A 26,511-nucleotide genomic window follows, 5' to 3' on the forward strand; every position below is an offset into this window, starting at 1 on the left:
GATAGTCTTGTGAGAAGTGTCTTGCAGCAAGTTTTGTCCAACTCATCTAAGCTGCTCTGATTATTTACAGGCCTTTTCTCACAAAGCAAGCAAAGGAAACAGGCCATAAGTCACTTAGAGACCCTGCCTCATGTATTCAAAAGTCACTGTAGCAATGGGACAGAGGGAAAAATATCCCCTATTCAAAGACTGCTTACTGTGCTTTATAAAGGCAAACACATGAAATGTCTCATCAAGTGGGTGATGAAAAATTCATGATGAGTGAACAGAAAAACAAACAAAAACTCTATGTGGGCGTGAGAGAAATTTAGCTGTCCCACTGATGCTGACTAAGAACCGTTTTTGCTGAAAAAAATATATAATATTGGTGGCATAGGCAATCTGTTGATAAATGTTGTTCAGAGAAATGCATTTTTAATGGCAAAGAGATTATCTGCACAAATAGGAAAACTGTGAGAGTTTGAGTGCATCATTTCCGTGAACCATGAGTATCCTTTTATTAGATCATATACTGCTCACTGCAAAAATGCTGAAACTTTTTTTTTCTGGATTTATAGCATTTCATATTTCAGAGAACAGAGGGAGGGGAGATTTATTAGGCCCTGGCTTAGATACAATCCTAGATCGTAGGTCACAAAACACAAGTATGTCTTTTGTTTTATAATTTTGTTCTTTCTACCTACCCAGTTCTGATCCACTTCTCACTTGACAGGTGCTATGAGTAATATCTTAATGCTCCATTTAAATCTCAGACCAAAGTTTTGGCCTGCTATACTGCTGCTGAACTAATTTCATTCATCTGTAATTATTTAACCAATCATAAAAGCAGAGTAATTGTCCGTTTTAAATGTGTTTTAAAGCTGCTGGTAACAGGCCGGTGGTGGTTTGGCAGAGAGACAAGAGGAGTTTGGCTGGCATGATGAAATAAAATATACATGAGACACACATGCATTCATTCTTGTCCTTAATCTCAGAGCTACTTCTGCTGCTGTCAGGGTGGTGCTCAACTCTCCATGCCAAAAAATGAATAATTGATTTGTTCCTGACATGGGAAATTCCCTTCCAGAGTGTCACTCAACAAGCCTCAGTACAAATATATGTAAAAATGTCCCTCCTCGAGGGAAACGCAAACATGAAAATCATATTTTTTCTTTAATGCTTCCTTGAAGTGTTTGCCAGATGCGTAGGTATGTAATTACTTCTCAGGGGGACAGATTTTTTTGGATTGATCAAAGTGTAAAAGCTTTAGCCACTCAGTTTTCAATCTACATGCATATTATGCACTCTACAGTGTACATTTGGGATGCGTACTGAGCAGCATTGTCAGTTTGACAGGCAGTGTTGTGTCTGATGGAAATTTAGTGTTGTTATCAATTCCACAGGTGCTAAGGTGGTGCTTAGAGTGTCTCATGACACATCAACACAAGCACAAAGAAAGTGTTGATGTATAGTACTCAAGCTAGACACGTTTTGTTTGTATTTGTTCATTACTCCAACTCATCCAACAGGTTATATACACTATATAACTGCTTGACTTCTCACAAGCTGCGTGACAAAACAATCCCAACTCCAGGTCAGATTATTAGTTGCCTTGGAGTTTCACTGTCTTTATGAAAAAAGAAAATGCCATCACCCAAACATAACCTAATCATCAGCCATACTAAAACCAAAGTCAAGAGGAACTTCGATATCAAAACTCATAACCTGAGGCAAACTCAAATGGCCCAGTAAAATTTAAATAAATAAAAGAAAGAACTCAAGGTAAAAATCAAACCCCAGATGAGGTGGTTGTCTCTTCTGGCATTTTCACTTTGTCTATAAGAGTACAAGTAATCATAAAAAGCAACATCCTGACAGCGCTGTCCGAAAATGTCATTTCAAATGGGCCACATTAGAAGTCAGGGTGATGAGTCTGCTGTGATTGAATAAGGTGAGACACAATATCCTTTAAATATGGGGCGCACATTTTCAGACAGTGTCTCCTGGAAGACATCCATAGTCGCAGACACCACTCTATTTCTGACATCAGAAAGGTGTGAGGCGAGGGGTTTTAAAAGGTGTTTGTCCATCTGACAAGCATTTCTGTTGAAGCACATTGGCCCCTTAGAGAAGTTTTGTATCAACATTTTGTGTAGGAGTTTATGGTTCAATGAAGCCAACAGTACATCAAGAAGCAAAAACTCAATCCTCCACTCCTCAGCTGAGCAGTCAGACACAACCAGTGAAAATCACAAATACAACTACTGATAAGGCACAGCCAACACCCAAAGAAAATACACTTGTGGTCACAGCTCTCACTCAGATTATACAAGGACTGGGTGGCTTGAGTAACAGCTTCTGAGCCTGATACTCTTGTAGCACCCCAACAAACATAAGCCTTCTCCAAATCCACATGTAGACTCAATGGGTAAACTCTCATGACTCCTCAGTATCCTTCCAATAGTGAAGAGCTTGTGGACTTTTTCCTGACCAGCACTGACTCCATATCCACCCTGGCATAACAACCCCCCCCCCTTTTTTTTAATCTTTAAAAATTGGGAACCAACCAACTGTGCATGTTCTTCCCTCATGTTCCTAACCACCATTTATTACAAAAACCAAAACACCACAACAGTGCAAGTGCTCATTACAATTCAAAGGTAAAACTTTTACACAAGTTTGAACTTGTGTGGTCAGTACATCTCCTCAGAGCAGAGTCTCTCTTGTCTAAGGGATGGCAAAGCAGATAATTAACTTCCTGGCGGCCTTCCTTCCTTTGGCTCAGCGCCCCCCCTCTGCAGCTCATCCCTCGTTGCCTTTGCATTTTTCCCTCTTCGATAATGAGAGTGAAATTAAGATTATGAGAAGACCATATTCATCAGTGTTCATCATTACGTTGTGTTGGCTTGCCCAGCACTGATAACAATACACAGAAAAGGATTGTATTTAACTGTATTTGCTGAAAGTAATAATGTGCTGTTTAATCTATGCATTTTAAACTGGATTATATCTCATCTATAGATTATGATTATGATTCTCTCTCTCTCTCTCTCTCTCTCTCTCTCTCTCTCTCTCTCTCTCTCTCTCTCTCTCTCTCTCTCTCTCTCTCTCTCTCTCTCTCTCTCTCTCTCTCTCTCTCACACAAGAAATTAGCTTTTTACAGTTGTGAATTTCCTGCTTTGTTTGCCACCTTTGTTACACTTTCATAATGTGTGACGCACAGAAGGAAATATTGGGGCCTGCCGAAACATCCAACACAACCTGACTGTAATTACTAATATGCTGACATTAATAATATTTACCATAAATCTGAGATGACATAGATGCTGCATAATTCTGTCTTCTCTTCATCATTTACCTTCCTCTATCCCTCTCTTTCCTTCTTTAAAATGCCCCTCTCTGTCTCTCCCTCTCACACTCTCCCTTTTGGCAGTCTGCCATGGCTGGGCTTTATCCACAGGCATCTTGTGACAGAAGCCGGCACAACAGGAATATTTTTCATGAAGATGCCACAATCCCTGCACCCTCTGGGAGCTTTGCCAGGGGCTGTTTTCCATAATCAGGTCAATCACAAACAGCCACTGCAGAGCCCCTCCGTCCCTTACCTCCACCCAAAACAGTCCAGGTAGGGCACAGTGTGGTGGTCTTCTGCCGTATATAGTGTGAGTGATCACTAAGAGCGTGGCAGCAGCACTGAGGCAAGCAGGGATGGAGGCAACACAGGCGTCCTCACCTAACCTGACAGAGCAGGTGCACCATGAGGCAGCAAGTCCAATTCTACTGTTCCTGAAAGAGATGAAAGTCAACAGTAAACTTGTTCATAGCACAAAAATTTGCACAGAAAAGTGTTGCAAGTAGTGTTGAAGGATACAGTATAGTTTTTTCTGAAGTGCACCAAATGGTGGCAGTGAAGTTTACTTTAATGTGAGAGAAGGACAGTAATCCCAGGTTTCTAATTGACTGATGTGCTTGACAGGAAATCAAACATTCCAGAGCTGTGTACACTTCGTGCTTGAGTGTGTGTGGTTTTCTTTTACTATATTCGTGGGGCCTGAAAACCAGGAGCCCACTATACTTCAGACAGCTTTGCGGTGACCAAAATGCTGGACCACAAAAGTTTAAATTGCTGTTTGAGGGTTAAGACTTGGTTTTAGGGTTAGGGTTAGAGATTAAGGTTTAGGTTAAGATTAGGGTAAAGGGATAGGGTATGCATTCATTTCAATGAAGGGTCACAACAAAATGAGGTGTACATGGATGTGTGTGTGTGTGTGTGTGTGTGTGTGTATTTCTGTTATAGGCTACTTTTAGGACCAAATTTCAGACCAAAAACTAGTTCATTGTGGACGGCTTGGGTCAAAGGCTAAGTTTAGGGTTAGGGCTAGGATAGTAGTGGTTAGGGTTAGGGCAAGTCTCCAGGACATGAATGTAAACCTATTTAATGTCCTCATAAGTGACCTATGACAGCTTGGGTGACGTGTGGTGGTGGTGGTGGTGGTGGTGTGGGTATGTGTGTGTGAGTGTGTGTGAGTGTGTGGTGTGTGTGCGTTGTTGGGGTGTTTAAATCAGTGTGGATAAAAGAATAAAAGAAGTCAATAGTGAACAAATAAAATTTCTCTCAAAGTAAATGGACTTCAGTCTACACTTAATAGCTTCAGTATTCAAAGCATAAAATGTCACAGTCAGTTTTTCCTGCAAAACAACTGAAGGTCATGTATTTCTGCTATGTACCATCAAAGCAAGTGCAAAACCTCTTTTGTCCTCCATGTTTGAAAGCACTATGATGGTAAAGTGCATTTACAAAGAGAAATACTGTGGAGAGGGCTGCTAAAGATTGAACATGTCAAGGTTTAATACATGCTCAAAACTCTTCACTTTAAAACTATTTTTCGAAGGACTTTACATGAGGACAGAAAGGTAAGAACAAGTGAATATATAAACCACAAGAAAAACACCTCCTCTTTTGAAGCACTGCATGTTCTGAAAATGATGAATCTTTCCTCTGCTTTGAAAGATATTTACACAGAGAAACCAGTAAACAGAAAAAGAAATCTCCACCATCTTACAGCAGTTGTTCCTCAAAAAAAACAAAAAAACAACAACAACAAAAAGAAGAAGAAAGTGCCCAGATCAGGGCTGCCAAGTATGAAGACAACATGCTCAGAGTTGAAAAAGACCTGGATGAGGTCAAGACAGAGTGTACCACCAAGCTGAAAGAAGAAGAAAACAGGTGGTAAAAGAAAGGGAGCCAGGGAAACTGAAAGGAGGGAGAAAAACATCAGCAGAGGACTGATGACAAAATGAGGGAGTCTTACTTAAAAGGCACTTCTACAGATGTTGGTCCTGCTTACTATGAGTGAAGAAGAGGCTAAAACTGACAAAAAAAAACAAATGTGACACTGTTGATGAGAGCTTCACGAAAGACATGATGGAAGGAGAGCAGAAGATTAAAGCGCAGACAAGGACCAGGAAAGGACCAGTGCTGCATACCTCTGATTCATCCTGTCACAATGTAAGAGTGCAGTGTCTCAAGGATATTACAGAGGGTGACATGACCAGGCTATAAAGAACCTGCGAAGTCTGTAGGCAGGGCGTCAACAAAAGCCATGGTCAAAAGGCCTTGTCTATTTGTCAAGACAGGCGGGAGCACTGAAAACGCCTGATGGAGTCCATCAGGTCTCTTGTGACCTGAAAAACAGAGGGAATATTAAAGATGACCTTGGCAGGCCATTTCCAGTTTGCCAGAGGACGACACAGTGATGCAGTCAGTGGCCACAAAGACCTTCCTCCTCATTAGGGGGACAGAACTAGCAAGTGAGAGTGCACACAAATACAATAACAGTGAGAAAAACCACTGTAGAGGGCAAGGTTTCTACAGAGAAAAACATTCATTTTGACAAACTCAAAATTTTGACGAAGGCGGAACACAGCTCAAATACAAAGCAGTTCCCAGTTCCCCAAAATGATAATTACCACAGAAGAGCCTGTCAGAAAACAGTGATTTACATGGTGTAGTTGATTGCGAGTTGTTTCAGTGGTATGTGGTTGGAGCCTCAAACTGCTGATAAAACATCAGACTGATTAACCTAACTGCTGTGGCTTTCTAACTACTTTTAAGCAGGGCTCCAGACTAGCTTCTCCACTGGTTTCTACGTCACACGATTCATTAGAGGTAATGTTGAACTCGCCTGCCATTTCATTTTCTTGTGTTGAGTAATTTCTCTCATCTAACCTCTGAAAAGACGTGGGGAGGGGCTCAGTGTTTCAGATGATGCAGATTTTGTTTCTATCTGTCGTTGTGCAACTTAAACTTTACCGTCGTACCGCAACCATGGGTACTGAATTAGCCATTGTGGTTGAAAGTTGTACTTGCTTGTAGCTGCATTGCCCCTGCATCCTGCACTGTCATGATCAGCCACCTCTCGATGGCTCTCCCTCTCCACCAGCCTCCTCCCCTCCTCTCTCTCCTCATTTTGTTTGTTAAAATGATCAGCTATAGGCCACTTTATCTTTGAACAACCTAACAGCTAAATTACATGTACATGCACACTGATGAAAGTGCAGGCAGGGAGAGACAGACTGAACCAGTGAAGAAGAAAAAGTACTACTTTCAACCACAATGGTTAACACAGTACCTGTGCTGGAAGAGCACCAAAACAGCCTAACGATCACCATGCACTCACATGAATGCAACCACATGAAATTTTAACTCTCAAAACACTGAAAATGTTCTGAAAATATACAACTGATACGGTGCTGGCAACAGCGTTATAATCAGGGCTTAAATACCAAAGACAGCAGAGCCTCTTTTGATACAAAGGGCCATTTCTAGGTGATGCAATGTTTATAGTTCATTTATTTTTAAACTCTGTTCTGTTTCTGTTTTTATACTGGTAGACGGATCTGAAATCTACTTGTATTGGGATATTTTCTTGAAAAGGGGTATCTCCAGTGATGTCAGTGCTTGCAATACTTACCCACCAAATGGCTCTCATTTCTCTGTCCGGTTCCAAGCTGCACCCGTACATCTTTTTCTTATTAAAAAAACAACCAAAATCTAAGGCGACACATAAAAGAAGTTGTTTTGCTTTCATGATCCCCTTTTTATGCCCAAAAATGAATTACCATATGCATGGAGATCCTCATCACTGCTTGGTCCTACTGTCGGCCAAAGGAGGGTGAGGAAAGCAATGAATCTCTGGTGCACAAGGTGTCACAAGCCACTATTAAGTGTTTCTGCCTGAGACTGTGAGAACATGTGCACATTAATAAAGAACATCAGTATGTAGAGCAAATGTAGCGAGCTGTTATGTAAAAAAAAAAAAATACAAAATTCCTTTGTGCAAAGCATGTCATCTGTTTTACCCATTCAGTAACCAGACCTGATAAGGGGGTTGTCAGCTGTTATGACTCCCTTTGTGAACACTGACTGTGTTTGTGGTAATTGCTTGTTGATACAAAAATGAGTCGGCTCAATCCGTCTTTTTTCAAGAAGCCAACAACCGGTACAGACATTACAGGATTATTTCATCATTTCGACCCATGGAAAATCCACAACAATCCACCTTTTTATTTCTGCAATGGAGAAAAACTAGAAGGGGGGGGGGTCAGCTCTATTGTCATCACATCAAATATGTCTCTATCATGGTATGGCAAGTAAATTAAAATGCCTGTAAAGCATTTTCTATCCAGTGAAAGTAATACAATCAATGAAGTATGAACAAACAACAGCATCACAAGAGGCTTAGAGATCATTTCACTGTATTATTTTTGTCACTAACATTCATCACCAGCGATCATTCCCTGTTATGAACTCCAGACAGCTTTTTTTCTGTAGACCTGATGCAACCGGCCCTGTCACGCTCACCGGAATATGAGCCACACAATGGGACTGCGTCATCTCCCTCTATATCCCATGAATAATCCATGACCTCAGAGGCACCGGGAACAGCTCTGGGTACTCGGTGAGAAGCTTTCACTAAAACAAACTGTCAAAACAGGACACAGGTGTTTACATGCACTCGACAGACGGTGAGAGAAGCTGCACAACAGCAACACCCTGGTTGTTATACTCAACACTCGACAAGTGAGTTTTTTTGGGATGAAGTTTAATTTCATTTCTCCACTGTATTTGTCCTCTTATGAGAGTCAGTGTGCTGTTCAAGGACATTTGGGAAGGACGAACACATAAGCTACTGCAAATGTTTCACGTTTCATCACAGGACGAAACTACACTGTAAGAAATGTTTGCAAAATTTACAATAAAAAATTGTTAAATACCAACAGTAAAAGACTGTAAAATTAAAAACAGTATATTAGTGTAGTAGCTACTTGGAATTATTGTAAATTAAGAAATTGTGTTTAACTGTACTTTTTACTGTAACAATATGTAAAAAAAGACATTATTTTGCTGTGGAAAATATAAAAGTTTATTAAGATTAAGAAATACTGTAATGTCACAAAAATGTAATCTGCATTACAATTCCACAGAAATGAAAGTCGCTGTTTATTTAAATGCTTTGGAGAGGGGTGCAAGCAGACATTTTGCAGGTATGGAGCTTTTAAGGCTCATTTTTACCGGAGGCACAATGTTGTATCTGCTAATGCTAACGAAACTGTGGGGACAGCTGTTACCACTTTTAAATGTGCAGTGGCCTTGTGTGAAAGTCAGTGCCTAGACACCAAAGAATTGCTTGCTCACTTGAAGGAGCATATTGTGGAAGGACGTGCTGTAAGTTGTCCAGTCAGAGGATGTAACACTGACTTCAGGGTCAAGTCTTCATTTACCGCGCATATGTCTCGGAAGCACAGAGGTTTTACAGACAGTAGTGTAAGTGATGTGTACAGAGAATCTGCTTCTCATCCCTCAACATCTACTCCACCTGAACCGGGTGGTGCAGAGGCAGGCACAGATGAGGTCGATTTGGATATATCTGAAGATTTCAGTGATCTTTATCTTAGAAACATGAGTTTGTTCTACTTGAGATTGCTGTCGCAGTTCCTTCTACCTGCTTCAACTATTCAAAACATAGTTGAGGAAATGCAAAACATACATGAGTTGGGTCAAACATATACTTTGAGTAAACTCAGTTCGCTGCTAAAAAATGACACAGCATTATCAGATGAGGACATAACCAAAGTCTGTGAATCTGTCAAGGGATTTGATCTGTTCACTGCATGTCATACAGGGCCAATGCGAACAGCTTATTCAAGAGCCAAGTCTTTTAAAGAAAAATTCAACTATGTGGAGCCCAAGAAAACATTTTTAGGAAGAGATGAGAACAGGGTAGATAGGTTCGCCTATTATGTGCCTGTGAAAGAGACTTTGAAATGTTTGTTAGAATCTGATCTGTGGCAGAACTGTGTGTCAGGAGAGCACTCCCCCAAGTCTCCTCCAGATGTTCTAAGTGACATTAGTGATGGTCAGATATTCAAAAACAATGATTTTTTTGCTCAAAATCCATCATGTGTGAAGTTAGTTCTATACCAGGATGCCTTTGAAGTAGTTAATCCTTTAGGCTCTGCCAAGACAAGACACAAAGTTTTAGCTGTGTATGCATCTGTTGCCAACTTACCACTGCATGTACGGTCGGACACAGACCACATGTCACTTGTGTTGTTGTGTAGAGAGAAAGATTTCAAAGCATTTGAGCATGTTAAGGTGTTCTCTGAACTAATAAGAGACTTGAAGGAATTGGAGGAGAATGGGATTGTTGGGTCAAGTGAAACAGTCAAGGGAACCTTGTATTGCATTGCTGGAGATAATTTGGGCTCGCATTGCATCGGTGGATTCTCTGAAAATTTCAGCTCCTCAAAATATTTCTGCAGGTACTGTCTAATCAACAGATCTGACTTTCAGAGTGATCCAAATCTGTGTGGACCAGAGAGAACCATCGACAACTACAGTTCTGCTGTTGATCGCCTGCAGACTGAAGGTACATCACCAGATGTGGAAGGAGTAAAGTTTAACTCTGTATTCAATTCTTTGAAATACTTCAATGTCTGTCTGCCAAGTTTGCCACCTTGTCTGGGACATGACATATTTGAGGGTGTTTTGTCTTACGATGTTGCACTGTATCTGAAGTATTTTATAAAGAAAAAGACTTGGTTCACTTACTCCATCCTGAATCGACGCATTAAACAGTTCAAATACTGTGGGTCTGATGCTTCTACAAAACCGTGTGAGGTCAGCCCCCATGGAGTGAAACTCTCAGGTCAAGCTGTACAGAATTGGAATTTTCTAAGGCTGTTGCCTCTCATAATTGGTGACAGAATTGAAGATACAGCAGATGATGTGTGGCAGTTGACCCTGCAGCTAAAAGACATTGTGGACATGATATGTGCACAGAAAATCTCTGTGCCTCAGGTTGCATACCTTGACGTTCTTATTCAAGAATATTTGGAGTCAAGAAAAACTCTATTCCCAGAAACTGGCTTGAAACCAAAGCATCATTATTTACGTCATTACCCAGAAATGATTCTGAAATTTGGGCCCCTGATCAGACTATGGACAATCGCTTTGAAAGTAAGCACAGTTACTTCAAGAGATGTGCAAGAAATTTGAAAAATTTCAAAAACCTATGCCTTACTCTGTCTGAAAGACATCAGCTGTTACAGGCGTATCTTTCAGCAGGATCAATGAGCAAGCCTGTCTTCCAAGATGAAGATGGTTCTCCATTTTACTCTGGACTATACAGTGAATACATTCAAGATGCAGTCAGCCAATTTGGCTTCACAGAGACCAACACAAAGGTCACAGTAGAAATTCTCTATAAGGGAACATCATATAAAAAAGGACAATTCCTTGTCACAGGGAACATTGACTCCATGCAGTTTGGTGAACTTGTGCTCATTTTGATTAAAAATGACACTGTTCATTTTCTGATGTCAGTGTACAAAGCAGAATTCCTTTCTGAGTACCACCTTTACTCAGTGAGGAAAGACAATGAAAAAATGCAGTGTCTGAACATCAGTGACTTGATTGATTTCTATCCATTGCCATCTTACATTAAAGATGGATACCAAATAGTTCCTTTGAAACACAGTGTGTTATCACATTATTAACTGTCTTGGACTGTCATTCTGAGGTTAATTGTGCCTTATTCACTTTCATACTCAGAAATGGGTGATGCAGAACAAATCAGCATACGCAGTGCTATCATGAAGGTTTTGCCAGACCTCGCAGCCTCAATCTTGGATATTTTATTGGAGACACTCCAATCGTTGGGAGTAGAGACTACTGAGGATTTTCCATTCATTCAGGAAGCTGATCTCCTTACCACACTGAGACCAATTCAAGCAAGAAGATTGGTAGCTGCCTGGAAACAAACCAGTAAGTTGACATTTATTGAAGTAGATCTGTAGCCAAAGATAAAACATTATTTAAATACATTTTGTTTATTCCATTCTTTACAGCAGGAACCAATGAAGGCCATAGCCAATCAGCGCTGTCTTCTCCAGCTTCCTCATCAAGCTCCTCAGTCAGTCTCTCCTCGCCATCGACCTGCTCAATTGCTGCAGCAGACTGGGTTGACAACTTCCAGATCCCATGGACAAAATTTCCTGAAGGCTTGATGCAGTGTTTAGAGAGAGGGAAAAGGCCAAGTCCACGGCTACGTAGAGAAATGATCCGGATTGTCGTCAGTGACATGATGAATGTTTGTGCCTCTCCAAGTACCAAAGCCTCCACAGAAGTTGCCAAAAAACTTGTTGCAAAATATCCACAGTCATTGCAAGATGTCATCGCTGGTGATGTAGTTGGACTAGGATATCACTCACTCATCAAGCAGTTACAAGCCCGAGTTGAAAATGTGAAACGGTCTTCAGCACCAAGGATAAAAAAAACGCAAACAGGGGTCAGATGACCACGACAATGATGAAATCACAGCTGAACAACGGGCAGCTATGCAAGACACCTATGGCTGTATAAAATGGGATATGAAATATATGCCAGTGAGTGAGAGACCAGAAAGCCAACAGGAAAAGAAAGACAAAATGAAAGTGCTCAGTGAACAAACTGACTTCAGCCCAGATGAGGTAAAAACTCTGATGAAGTGTACTTACTACTCCCAACGTAGAGACATAAACAAGGGAACAGAGCTGCAATCCCTCCTGGAGGAGTGGCCTTTTTTATTCCAAGAGATTGGCATGACAGTACACTTCCAAGAGCTCACTGGGGTATCGCTGAAAGAGACTTTCCTCACCAGTATCGAAAAGAAGGGAAAACGGCTTCTGGACTTCATGAGAACCGTTTGTGCAGAGAAGAGCAAAAGAATTCTTCAGGCAGTCACAAAACTTGACATTCTGAGAGGACAGTTGGAGGGCTGCTCGGAGGATGTTAAAGACATGGTTCTCCTTCTTCTTCCCTACTTTGATGACAAAGAGGAGAACCTCTTTCACTATGTTGACCAGACATGTGTGGCAAAAGATGTACCAGTGGAAAGATTGCCTGTGAATCCATGTATTGTTGTATGTGGTAAGTGTTGATCAGTTTCACTAAGCTAATGTTAAGAAGTATTGCATGAAAACTGTTATACATTGTCATGTTTGAAGTGCAACTTTGTTAAAAGTGAGTTTGGATGGTAATGGCTGGTCTGCTCTTTTAACTTTCTGTTCTTTGCAGGAACCTCTTGCTATGCCTCAAGACACTTCATGCTGAGTGTGGATGGCAAGATTGTGAATGACCACATCCCCAACTTCGTCTCTGCCATCGGTCTCATGTTTGGAGCATACTATTGCCTGAATATTCACTATCCTGTTGATCTGGGCTCAACACTTGAGTTTCTTCAGAGGTAAACACATTATTTTTATTATCATTTGAATTCCTCATTTAGAAAAAGTATTTTTAGTGGTTGATTATGAAATTATATTCAAAGGTGTTTCTTCATGATCAACCCTGAGAGGGGCACAAAAGTTGAAACAAAGAAGAACAAGAAGCAGCTGTCGGTGAACCCAAGAGTCCTGACCCTCATCACAGATCTCGCCAACCAGGACTGGAGAGGGACTTGGTAACTGAACTGTCAACCTCTTGCACAGTGCCATCTATGAAACGGTGTACACAAGGGCTGCAACTAATCATACTTCTCATAATCAATTGATCTGTGTGTTATTTTCTTAATTAATTGGTTATTGATTGGTTTGGTCCATAAAATGGCAGAAATGGTGAAAATGTGGACTGTTGTTTTCAAAGTTCCAGGGGACGTTCTCTAATGTTTTATGTTCAATACTGAAAGATATTCACATTTTCCTGTCATAAGAGGACTAAAGACACTGATACAGAAACTGACTTGATTAGGAATTTTCTAAGGCTCTCATTGGTGACAGAGTTAAAGATACAGCAGATTTGAATTTGAATTTAAATTCAAATTCAAACCAAAGCATCATTATTGAGTCATTGTAGTGTCTAATTTGTGTTAAGAGGCTGTACTTTTAGTTAAAGGGTCAAAGATCAAACGATTTGAAGGTATTACTTGAACAATAATATTACGGCAACAGCAATTTAGTGATTTTTTTTAATGTATTTAATTGTGAGAAGCTGCTCTTTCAGTTACTTTAACAATTTCAGGGTAATACTTTCTTCCTCAGTTCTAATTTTTGATTCCATACAAGGAGTTTTCTAGTTTTAGCCTCCTGTTTTTGGCTATAGAAGCAATTTTTCAGAGCATTTGGTCAGACTTGGCCCCATTGAGACCAACACAAAGGTCACAGTGGAAATTATGTAGTGTCACAGGGAATATTGCTCCATGCAGTTTGTTAAATAGTGTTTAACTGATTAAAGATGACTGTGAGAAAAGACAAAAAAAAAAGAGGTGTTGTATCTGAGCATCACTTGACTTCATTAAAGTTTGAGTTGTGTTTATCAGTTTTGATTTGGTTTTTATCACTGTGTTTTTTACGGAGAAATTCTGGCAACCACAGCTGCCAGTATTTTACTGTAAATTTTGCAGATTTATTTTTAGTTCACTAAAAAAAGGTTTATAATATAGCTGCTATTTTTAAAGAAAATTACTGTAAATAGGTTTACAATTGCTTAGTTTTTATATGGTAATTTACCATAAACAAATCAGTTTTCAACCATGAAATTTACAGTTCCTAAAAAGCATACTGTAATTTCTTATGGTTGCCATATTTATTACTGTGGTTTACTGTAAAATAGTTCACAGTCTACTTGTTATTTTACAGAATTGTTCTGTTATTCTACAGAAAATTACTGTAAATAGGTTTACGACATATTATTTCAATAGTAACTTCCTGTAAATAATACTATTTTCAACCTTGGAATTTACAGTTCTGTAAAACCAATACCGTAATGTCTTATACATAGTCACCATATTTTTTACGGTAAAATTCTGGCAACCACAACTGCCAGTATTTTACCATAAAATATACAGAATTTTTTTTACAGTGTAGAATTACTGCCTTGCAGTTGTACACCTCCACCAAACAGTCCAGCTGCAGTTTCCTACCATGTCTCTCCAGACTCATCTAATAAATGTAGTGAAGACTCTGAAGGAATTTAATATAGGTATGAAGTTAATTTTTTGATTAGTGATATAGGGATATATAAATATGCAACTTTGTTAAGCTTTGTCATTCTTGTCCTGCTGTATTTCTACTGCATTAGTGTGTTAGCTCCTAGATAGAAACAAAAAAAAAAAAAACAGCATCAAATTCCTAGTATGTGTTCATATGCTTGGCCAATAAAGCTGATTCTGATTGTTGTAGACATGACAATAGATAATCCTTCAAATACAGATGTTGCTGCAAAGAAGCTATAAATTCTAAAACATGTGGATGCTTCACACACATCTTCAGCCTGGCAGCACAGAAGATCTTTACAATCGCCATGGTATCAAGGTGGGATTAGTATGACCAATTCATTATCAGATCAAATGTGAAATATGGTTACAGTCTCCCGATCTGTTCCTGAGTGAGAGTATTGAATAAAAAAGTGTTTTTTGCAGAGGATCATGATGTCCAGGTAAAGTTGACCTTTGACCTTTTGGATATAAAATGGCATCACTTCATTTTTTTAATCCTATTCAACACTTGTGTGAAATTGTGTCATAATTAGTGTATGAATTCTTGAGTTTGGGGCATAAATGTTTTTGTGAGGTCAAAGTGACCTTGACCTTTAATCTCTGACCACTAAAATGTAATCAGTCCATCCTTGACTCCAAGTGAATGTTTGTGCCAAATTTGAAAAAAATCCCTCAAGGTGTTTCTAAGATACTGCGTTCACGAGAATGGGACGGATGGACAACAACCCTAAGAGACATGGTTGTCACTGGTGCAGAGACATAATTATGATTGGGGGCACAAAAGACATAATTTGCACACAATACACGTAGGCGAGTATTCACATTGGGTCACTTGTGTGCTATCAAATACATTTCCTGCCATTAAATTAAGACAATGACTTTGGAATAACATAATTACCATAATTATTTCTAACATGAAATGCACAATCCAGTGTTGTGTTTCAGACAATTGACTTCTGTGACAAGTGGCAAGTATTTTGTACACACAATACTTTGTGACATACAGTATGGGGCATGATGATTCATCATTCTCAGACGAAATTAAAACCTGGCACCCAAAGGTACATTTTATACGCACACTGCATTTATGCCACATTCTCCAATTCATCGGACACACATTTAACATGGGAGAAAGCCAGCAGAGAAAATGAGAACAACATGCAAACAACAAAGTACATTTTCATGGCCAGGAGTCAAACCCACTTAGTTGTTGCTGCAAGGTGATGACCACTGAGACACAGTTGTCATCTACAGGTTAGCAACCGTACTGCTGCTTAGACAACAGTCACCACAGACTCCAGAGGATAAAACTGAAAAGGTATGTGCCCTCCCTGATATAGTCTTCTCTGACAGGGAGACTATAATAGCACAGTCATCTGCTTCACCTGGTGCAGAACACTCCTCTGGCAATGACTGTCCCATCTTCCCTCCACATTCTGCAGCACCAGCCAGGTTCACATACCAACTCCCTGTAGCACGCTTAATGAGCAACCTGCAGAGTGTGTGAATGTGTGTGTGTGTGTGTGTGTGTGTGTGTGTATCAACTTCAACTTTTTTACAACTTGCATCTTCCTTCAACCCTTCAGCATTATTTCATGGCTGCTTGCCCACACCCATATTTGCTATGTATGTGCTCAAACACCCATCATGCTCAAGTGCAACCATGACAGAGACAGCCTGATATAGAATTAAGGAGTGTGTACTGAGATGTGTATATTGATACATTTCAACATTTACGTTTAAAAATACAACAAAAAAGTAAAAAGAAAAAGTACCTTTTACTTGAATAAATAATTAAATAAAAAAATTGCATTAAAACCTTTTAAGTATGACATTCGCCATGGCAACTACTCCACAAGAAAAATACCATATCTAGACTCAGATGTGGAAGAGAACTATCTGTTCCTAATTTGTCAGCAGTTTTAAGGACATGACTGACTGATCTTATACAAACACATACTTCCTACTTCCTTTTAATTACTGCTGGGTGTTAAGATGGAAAACATCCATTTATGTGCAAATAGACCGAGTAGATCATGTCAAGCTAATCAACACTGGAGACTACATGGAGGATCATCATTACACTAATGGAAAACAGCCATTACTGTGTCTGAGATATAATCTGTCTTCAATGAACCGCTGCTACCACAGAGGGCAGAACCCTCTTAAGTGACCCCATGTCAGCTCTCATTGTGAGCTTGAGCTTATGAATGATTTTTTTCTGTAATGTAAAACTGGAGGTATTTTGGTATTTTGCTATTAAATACATCTACAATTAGTGTGCCATTTGAATAGATCATGAGCTGAACATGTGCACATTAGATAGACTGCATGCTCAATACAACACAAAAGAAAACAAGTTGATTGTCTGGTTAGAGTGTCCAGACTGTAAGTGGAGGAAACAGAGAATAAGGAAAATGTATATGTCACCACGAAAGACATGTGACAGGAGGACAGGAGAGGACAGGTTACAAAAGCAATAAAGAGAGACTGGCATGAAATGGTGCTCTGGGACAGCAGGATAACAGTAGCTTGCCACCATTTACTTTGTCTAACCTTTAAGCACATTAAAAATTGGCAGTATCCTTTAATAAAACTCACACACTCAGTTTTGCCCTTTCCTGCTGTAACCTCTGTCTGGGTCCTCCTTCTAGGGCAAGTAGTGGCTTTGTCAAGAAAATGTTAATAAAGTTGGGTTTCGTTAGAGTCTAGCCTCAGGCTCCCCTGCGTGTTCCTGTGTTGTGCTGAATATAGGATGTGGCTTTTGGACAGTACAGGTTTCAGCGCAATTAGCTTCCCTCTGTGACAGGAGTAGAGAGAAGGAAATACACACTGAACTAATGATCCAGAAAAATCCTTTAGTGAGGATGTGAGCAAGTGTCTATTTGGGCACACATCCTGTAGTAATATAGTGGTAGTGTATAGATCATGCATAACCAGGCATATTTGATACTGTAGTTTTACATGTGCAGTTTGTGTCCTTCTGCACAAGGTGACTTCTACTGGCAGCTAACTGCAACGACAGCAGCACCCTGCAAAGAGACAAACTTCATCAAGTCTCTCAGGAGGAGCCGCAGCTCTTCAGGAGCCAACAACCACATGTCAATCATACCACAGCTGCAGTCCAGTGATCTTTACGACTACCACACACACTAAAGCTATCCTGTTTCCCTCTGGCATGCACCTGTCTACTGGAAAGAGGTGAACAGTAGGTGATCTGACATAGTGCTGAGTGAAAAAAATCAATTAACAAAAATGTCTGAAACATCTGAAATTTTACAACTTTTAAAGATAAAATGCAGGAGAGACCAATGTTTGCTTAAAAAATAAGTGAACAAAGTTAAAGACTGCTTGTAACTGATGCTGATCTGTGTAACCTTCACCTCAGAGTTCAGCGAGAGTGTTAACTATCCAAATCTCTCTTCTGGCACACAGTTCAGGACTTCAGGACAACCGCTATAATCCAACCAGTCACATCCAAAAGCCTGCAACTCTGCTGTTTCACCCACACTGCCTGCATTTAATCTGGCATACTGAGATAAAAACAGCAACACAACAGGTCAAAGACATCTGTGATCAAGTCAAAATTAGAATAACAGCCTCACGGTTGTCTGCTTCTGCCAGTCAGCCAAATTGCAGGAAAAATGGTCACAATTCATTGAATGCAAGAAGTGTTTTTGTGGAAGATTGCGAAGTCTCAGTGAAGTTGACCTCTGGATTACAAAATGTCATCACTTCATAATTTCATCGTCTTAGACATTTGTGTTAAATTGTGTCATAATTTGCATATAAATTACTGAGTTATGGCCTTTGACCACCAAACTCTAATCAGTTCATCCTTGTCAATTCTAAGTCAAAGTTTGTGCCAAATTTGAAGAAATTCCCTGGAGGTCTTACTGAGGTATCGCATTCACGAGAATGGGAAGAACATGTGGGCAAACTGAAAACATAATGCCTCTGGCCCTGGCTGTCGCAGAGGCATAATAACAGGCCACTTAAAGCAACACTAGGGGTAACTTGTTTACCACAATATTATAGTACATTCAGCTCAAAAATCCTGGGTCATTTTGAATTCAGCTCAGAATATTTTACAAATGCTCTGTGTTCCGCTCGGCTCTCATCTCAACAAGCTCCTCCACACCTTTATTGCACATGTCTTTTTTTACTGCAACACTTCACTCAGGCTTTCCTATCCTGTGTTAAACTAGCTCCAAATGCTGCAGCATTCAGATTCTAGGTTTCCTTCACCGGCTCCCTTTTAGCAACAGAAGTAAGTTCAAAATCTTGTTTGACTACAAAGTCTTGAGAAAAAAACATGATCCTCCAAAATCTCCTGTTGCAAGATGTAGCACTAAATGTTCAGTTCTTCTCAGCTGCTGCCCCAAAATCAAGACATTCCTCATTCCCTCTCTCTTCTATTTGATCTTCTGCTTTTATTGAAGCTTTAAAATTCAATTTAAAAACACACTTTAACTCAGTGTTATAGAAGCTTTGACTTGTGTTTGTCTCAAATGCCACATTGTATGTATCTGTAGGTATTAGTTAATTGCAGATACATTTTTTGCAGCCGATGATGCATCTCAATGACACATATTGACAGTCATATTGTTTTTCTAATGCAATATGACAATGTGGCTATCAATTAAGTCTTCATCATGCATGAGATTTCACTGTAACTCATACCACTCACTGTGTAGCTGCTCCTCACTCAGATGAGTCAGAATTTAAATGTGTATTTTAGAGAATCTGATATGATAGCTGCTGGGGATATTTGGATGTATTAGATACTAAACAATAAGGTGCTTTGATATACTTTGTTATGTCACTGACAAAACTGATGGGATCAAGTGACATGATGATATTGAAGGTTTGTATTAGTTAAATTGGGTAGGAAAGAGAGCTTCTTACAAAATCCTAATGACTACACTGTGCGACCTTAGAGACTGTTTGTGGTACAAAACTTCTCGGATAAACTGACTTGTCCTTGACTTTCTATAATCTCCCAAACCTCAAATGTGTGTTGAATTCTGCAGGGATTTGCCTGTCCACAAAAATGTGGTAGTAAATAATCCTGTGTGTGATATTGGCAGAGTGGTGATTTACCATAATCCCAGGACATTGGCTCAACCCCCAGGTCAGTATAGAGGGGCCAGGTTCTAATCCAAGGTCACTTTATCAACCATGTCTGTCCAAGCGTATCATTATGTTACATAATGTTCACTTTTTGGGCAGTAGTGATTAAAACCGCTGGAATAGTCCTGTCAGGGGTCAAATTTCATCGGTCACTTTGTTCGGAAGTGCTCTTAAGCATTACATCACCAACTGAAATGGTGTGCAGGAGAATAAATCCATTTATTGCAAAACTGATGAATAAAAAATAGAAACAAATCTTCCTAGAGATTTTCTGTCTGACTCAAACCACAGAGGGGAGCCTGAACAAAGATCAAAAGACTATGTCGCAAAAAGTAGACAAAGGAAACAGAAATACAAACATAAACAGACTGTTAAATTGCATTGTATGCAGATACAAATGCAGTGCCTCCACACTGCCTTTTATTATTACAGGAAGAGTTACGTACATTGAGCGAAGGCTATACAGTGGGCAGTGTGTATGATAGTTATAGTTATATAGATATAGTTATTCTTTAATGTGTTACATACTCCTTGACCATATTCTGCAGTTTTTGATATTAGGCCAAAGTTAGCACACCAACATATCCAGCTGTTATAACCTGACACTAACAACTGTGTTGTAAGATTGGCTTTGTGTGGAAATGTACTGAATGACACTGAATGTCCAATTAGAACGATCCAAAGGAGGCATGACGTGTAAACCTTCCTTCTCCTCGTCATCATCCCCCCACCCCCCTAAACAGCAACACATCGACCATGAACAGCCTGCTGCTAATGAGAACACACAATTGCTTTTAGCCCAGCTTTGATGTGTATAATACAAAATGCTAACAAGATTGTACCGTGCTAACCTCTGCTTCCTCTCAGCTTATTCAATACTAAATTGCTTTGTGGCTGCATCAATTTTTCAAAGATCCACCAATCGCATATTTGTGAACAAACATATTGGTGACAGCAATACAAAGTAAACTGACAGCGCCAAGCAGTGCAATTAGCATTTATTAAGACTAGAGCCAAAGCAGAAGAACACATATTGGATTTTTCCTGTATCCGTTACAAGATGCAAATTTGTTTTCCATCGGACCCACTGATAGTACTGTACAGGTCCTTTTGCAAATTTGCCCTCACTAGTCACAATTTTACAGTTACACACAGAGAAATTTAGAGTTACGGTGCAGAGCTCTTACCACAAATCCAAAGCTCTTTAACCTACTTGTAACTGTACCTGCATAAAGTATGAGAACAAATGTGTGAAGCTTTATTTTGAAATGTAATGTATATCACATAACAAACATGAAAATGATCTAATAATAATAATAATAATAATCAAATTCTTTAGAAAACTTTAGATTTGGATGGATGTGTATTCTAGCTTTTAGTATGATTTTAGTATAATTGAGATAGTATGATTTAACTTTTTTACCTTGTGTTTTTGATGGCACAGCTGTGGGGCTCCATAAAAACAGCAAAAGTGTGTGCAAGTTAAACAGACCATATGGGAAAAGATGACTGTACTGCCTACATCAGTCTCTGTTGCTGTGACTCACTTAATGATGCTGTTTTAGTCCTGTGTCACCTCAAAGGACCTGTATTACCACATCAACACACTCATTTTCTTTTCTTTATATATGCCTATATGCACCCACAAAGTTCTGACATCCAGCCATGAAGGACAGCTCATAAAAGATTTTTTTTCATATGGTGTGGAGTGAGGTACAAAAAGAAGAGCTGATATTTTTTTCTGAAAACAAACGCAATGATTTCTTCACAATAGGCCTTTACAAATGTGGTCTCTCTGGACAAAGAGGTCAGGTTAGATCCAATCTCCCATAAAAGCTGTGTGTAATATAACAACTCTATACAATACATGAAGGCCAAACACTTCACATTTAGTTCTAGGTAGCTCACATACAAAACAACTGTGTGAAAAACACCTCACTGGGCCCTTTATCAATTCAGACCATCTAAAGTTGTGTTCCTTTATGCTGCACTCTCTCCCAAAATAATAAATGGGGGCTGAGGTTTAACAAATTAATCTACTCTGCAGATGAGAGTTGGTATGTAATGAATCACACTGCCACCCACAAAGCAGGCTCACAAATGTGAGCACACAGACACAAAATAAAAAGAGCAATGGGGTGTCCTTGGGGAGAGGGCCAAGGACTCATTCAATGGATGACTCAGTCCTCATGAAAACATGGGAACATATATCCATTTGTTTCCGAACTACTAAACTGATTATTCTTTTCCCTTCGAATAACAGGGTTCATCAGTGTTGTTCAAATGTCTTGGGTGTAGATGAGGTAGGCAGCATTGTCTCTGAGGTTTTGTTGAGGATGTAGATAATGAAGCTGTAGCAGGTGGGTTGAGTCTAGCTTTAGAGGATAAAACAGGTGGGTGCATGTTCCTGATGATGACCTTTCAGCCTTGTGAGTGAAAGACCTGATGACAAAAACTGTCAGGCTTAAACTTGTGAAGACTGTGTCACTGACTACAAGAATGTTCATATTCAAAGTCTCTGTGTCCTAGGTGTGTACATGCAGTGTGTGTGTGTGTGTGTGTGTGGGAAGCATTTGTATTAGCAACAGCTTTCTGATGTTATGTTGATCTGAAGCAGTCAATCTCCATATTAAAGCTTCCACATTACAAGATCCTTCATGTATTGTCAAGTGCAGTGACGTTAAGTTAAGGCAAATCTTGCATGTTTTCTGCCTCATGTAAACCCCATATGGTGAGAACATCTAAGCCCATATTGCATCAAACAGGATACTCAGAGCCCATATCTATGTGCACTGTCTATGTCTAAACATTTGGGCTATAAAGTAAAGCCAATCTGTTTTATTAAAAATGCAATACCGCCTGTATTCAATAAGTGGGTCCACATGTCTACAATGCATATTGTATTGAAAACTTTATGTTTTCTGTTGTCACAACTGTAACCACTGGTTTCTCCAACACATTCACACACACCCCCCCCCTTTCTCTCTCCCTCTCTCTCTCTCTCTCTCTAACTGAACCAGTTAGAGAGAGAGAGAGAACCATTAACCAATTGTTAATAAATTATCAAAATAGCTGCTGATTAAATATCTGTCAATCAGCTATTTCTTTCATCTCTACATGATTCAAACAAAGCCTGTATATATGTATAAATCATATGACATTCAAACCTCCGATCATTACAGGAACAGTTACAAAAGCAGATTTAACATGACAGATGTGTGAATCAGATTCACTAACTGTATGACCATGGTTCACCTACACATCCAAGCACACTGATCATCCACTTTTATGGTAAATGAACTCTAAGATGAGTCATTATCTTACATAAACCTTATGACTGTTGTCTAGGTAGAGCTGAAATTCACCTCCTTTCTTTGTTTCCAGCTGTCACTTCATCTAAAGTCTATTCAGACTCAAAACCATTGTTCTTTTGTCACAAAAGGCTCTGATGCAATATTATTCTCAAGGCCCCCTGGATGGAGAGGGTGGTGCTGACAGCTTTCATCTTTAAATCACTTGCAGGCTCAGTTCTTCTTACATGCAAGAGCTGAAGACATCAGTGCTTCACTTTCTGGTTTGTGGTGGGAAACATCAAACATGCACAAATGGGAAAAAGAAAAATGTAAAAAAAAAAAAAAAAAAAAAATGTATTACCGTCAACATCCAATCTCATTTATGCTTTGATCAGAAGCAAACAGCGGCTTTGCTGCAGTCTCTTGCAAACGCTATAGCACAAATATGTAAACTTAGTTAGGAAATGAAGCATGCACAGGATAAATCCTTGCCAGCAAAATATTCACTGTTTTCTATCAAATTAAGAACATAATGTGAATACACGATATTGTGATGGGAACCTTGTGAGCTGGATGAAAATAGGATGATGAATTGCAGATGTGAACAGGTTAACTAATGTAATGCCATCCCAACTCTGAAGCGGTCCCCTGGAAAGGGTGCATATAAGCTTAAGCTTGCATGTCACCAACTATATTCCCAAATAAGGCTATTCCACATGTCTCATATACATGTATGAAACTTGCATTGGATACCTAAATCTAACCATGACCTCACCCTCTTACCTAACTCCCTCTGAGGGTCTTCCTTGACTTTTGTCTTAATAAAGACATAGTATACAATCTGTGCCTGGGACTCTAAGGTGCCTAAAGTTTTCCCTTAGATGTTTACAGCTCCCTACACTTGCTAAGGGATCCTGCTTTACCTTGGTTAATATGGCGTCTGCTGACGGGAGTAGAAAACTGCACACTCACCAGAACAGTGATTAACAATGAACAATGGTGACTAACGATGGTAACCTGTCTGAAGAGACTTAAGATGAAACTTGTGTGAAGACACTTACTGAATAAAAGAACACAGACTAATTAAAACAAATAGACTTTAAGGAATAAATTCCCTTACTGATATAAACTGAAAATGTGGTTTATAAATCAACTTTTAACGGTCATTAACCATTTAAGTCTTGATTTAAATTGAATATTGTCTCTGTGAAGGCAGTATGCACACATGAACAGTTATTTCTCGATATAAGTGAAACAAATAATGACTCCAGATGCCTGTGATCATCATATCCACATGACTAAATGTAAGCTTCTCATAATGTGTAGGTAACCTGACCAAGACAGTAGGAGACACAGATGCCGTGAGCACACTGAGTCAAGAGGGAAATGCTGCTATGGGAAATCAAACTCCAAGTCTTTGAGGAGGAACTCAAGAACTTTGCCTCCTTACCACAATATTGCTTTTTTACTTATTAAAGTTAGCAATAGCATTGATTTATTTTGCAAAACATAACCTTTACACGGGTTCCCTGAAATGACCAATGATTCTAATTACTTGTACTAAGTTAATTCTATGACATTTCAGTCAACAGATATTCATCGAGAAAGCTTAAAATATGACTAGAATTTAGAAGAAAGTTCTATAAATAAGATATTTTTCCTCTCTGTTGTCCATTTTTTAAACACAAACATCTACATCACTAATTACATTGGCAGTCAGAACATCCAGCCTTAATGCTATTAGCACATCTGAGATCAAGCACACAAAGCAGATGCCACAAGAGAGCAGGATCAGTGGCTCAGTCAGAATCTGGGATTCAACGCAAACTCTCTTCCCTTCTCCGCTCGGCTTTAAATCTTTATCCATTCCTCAAAACCTGTCATCCTCTGCTGCATTCCTGCTCCATAGCTTCTTTTAATAACCATCCTCTTTATCTGTGTCTTATGTTTCTCCCAACTGCCTCCATGCTGCACACATGACTCACCGCTAATGACACCTGAAATGTATAGAAATATACTAGTGCATTGTATCTGGACCAATTATGAGTCAGTAGCTGGATGAGAATGGGTTTCTCTGGTAAGAGGCTGACTAGAGCTATTTCCCCACATAGTTAGTGATGCTATTGATTAGTGGAATAGCACACTGGTAGAAAGGCTCAGCACAGTGTGTGGGAAAACATGAGAGGACCAACAAGTCAATAACACATCTCACTCAATGTTTACTGCACAACAGTATGGAAAGTTTTTAGACACGGGTTCAGCAGTGAACTGTTTGACGTTAACTGAGCTAATAACAGCACGCATTGTGATGAACTAGTCTATGGGAAATCGGTAGAGTAATGAATATGTGGAGCTAAACCTGAGTTGAGCAATTAATTAACCAAACAAATAATAAAGCAAGCTAGACAGAGCTTAGGCACATGTCATTATCTGGAGGACGGGGAGAAGAATATATGACAGGTCTGACTGACAGTTGTATTATGGCAAACCCAATTCACAGTACACACAGGTCTGCATGGTCAATCAATGTTACACCAACCTTTTCTTCCCTCTGTGGCAGCTCTCATGTTCAGGACATTGCTGTGGCAGACATCCAGAGAGCTGTTCTTCCCTCTGCATCCTGTCCCAGCCTTACCCTGCTGACCCTCATTATAATAGTGCCAACGACCCCCACTGAGTGCAACTGAACTCCAACCCTGCTGAATTTTGACACAAGAGTGAAAACTCCTAGCTCACCTTTGGTCTGGACTTTTTATCTGACAAAAAAGTTTAAGGGTGAAGAAAAAAAGAGGGTATCATTTTGATGTGGAGCCTCGGATTTACTGTGTAATTTTGCTGTATAAATTACGTTCCAATAAAATGCTTTCCAGTTTCTACTGATAGTTAAATGTAGATACAGTTGAAGAAAACAAGCCTATTGGGAACAAGGGGGAACAAAATTGAAGTTTGGGGAAAACGGTGTTAACAACAATATTAAACTGTAATTATGGTATATCGTATTTCACAGATATGATATGCTATCAAAACTGTGTGGGAACAGAAACCCAGATATTTCCTGTTCTTCAATAACCCCTCCATGTGAGATTTTCTCAGAGCCCCTTTCATTACCTTATCCCATATGGAGATCATATAAATCATATAAATAAGTTACATATTATTATATATGCATTAAAGTCTCACCTAAAAGAGCATTAAATGTGATAAAAGCATTCATAATTGCTTTTTCAATTGTTAGGTTGCATTTTTATATGGTGTAGGTGTTGCAAAGACTGTTTCATTAATGTTAACTTATCGCAGTACACCAACACAGGCAATCACAACACATGTAATTTTCCTTACTCGCTGTTTTATGACATACTTAGCATGTGAAAAACTTTCTGAGAGGCAGAGTCTGAATCTGATGGTGTAAATGTTTCAAGAATTAATGACTTATATAAGAAATGCTTGCATCGTGGTTTTCCTACTAAAATGTGTTTGACTCACATGGCTTGAGAATCTCTTGCTGATGTCTTCTTCATAACAAAATGTGACAGTGGCAGCATATATTGTAATTGATTCAGTAAGGAGTA

General features: G+C 39.4%; 1 protein-coding gene across 3 annotated transcripts; it reads left to right on the forward strand.

Annotated features, from left to right (window-relative positions):
• The first annotated feature begins 6,616 nt into the window (after positions 1-6,616).
• LOC139618286 (uncharacterized) lies at positions 6,617-22,633 on the forward strand. 3 transcript variants are annotated; one of them, XR_011689707.1, is made up of 5 exons: positions 6,617-9,911; positions 11,096-11,308; positions 11,392-12,451; positions 12,599-12,767; positions 12,852-22,633. XR_011689707.1 is itself a non-coding variant. In XM_071474109.1 (3 exons), exons 1-3 carry the CDS (start codon positions 11,881-11,883, stop codon positions 12,985-12,987), a joined length of 876 nt encoding a protein of 291 aa, XP_071330210.1. In that variant the 5' UTR covers positions 11,848-11,880; the 3' UTR covers positions 12,988-22,633. The 3 variants fall into 3 exon arrangements, 1 of the variants encoding a protein (XP_071330210.1); XR_011689709.1 differs by having other exon boundaries at positions 9,770-11,308; XM_071474109.1 differs by lacking the exons at positions 6,617-9,911; positions 11,096-11,308 and having other exon boundaries at positions 11,848-12,451.
• Positions 22,634-26,511: the final 3,878 nt, after the last annotated feature.

The sequence above is a fragment of the Trachinotus anak genome, unplaced genomic scaffold (assembly GCF_046630095.1).
Source record: "Trachinotus anak isolate AG129_WGS33_773 ecotype Australia unplaced genomic scaffold, CSIRO_AGI_Tana_v1 ptg000003l, whole genome shotgun sequence".
NCBI classification, from domain to species: domain Eukaryota; kingdom Metazoa; phylum Chordata; class Actinopteri; order Carangiformes; family Carangidae; genus Trachinotus; species Trachinotus anak.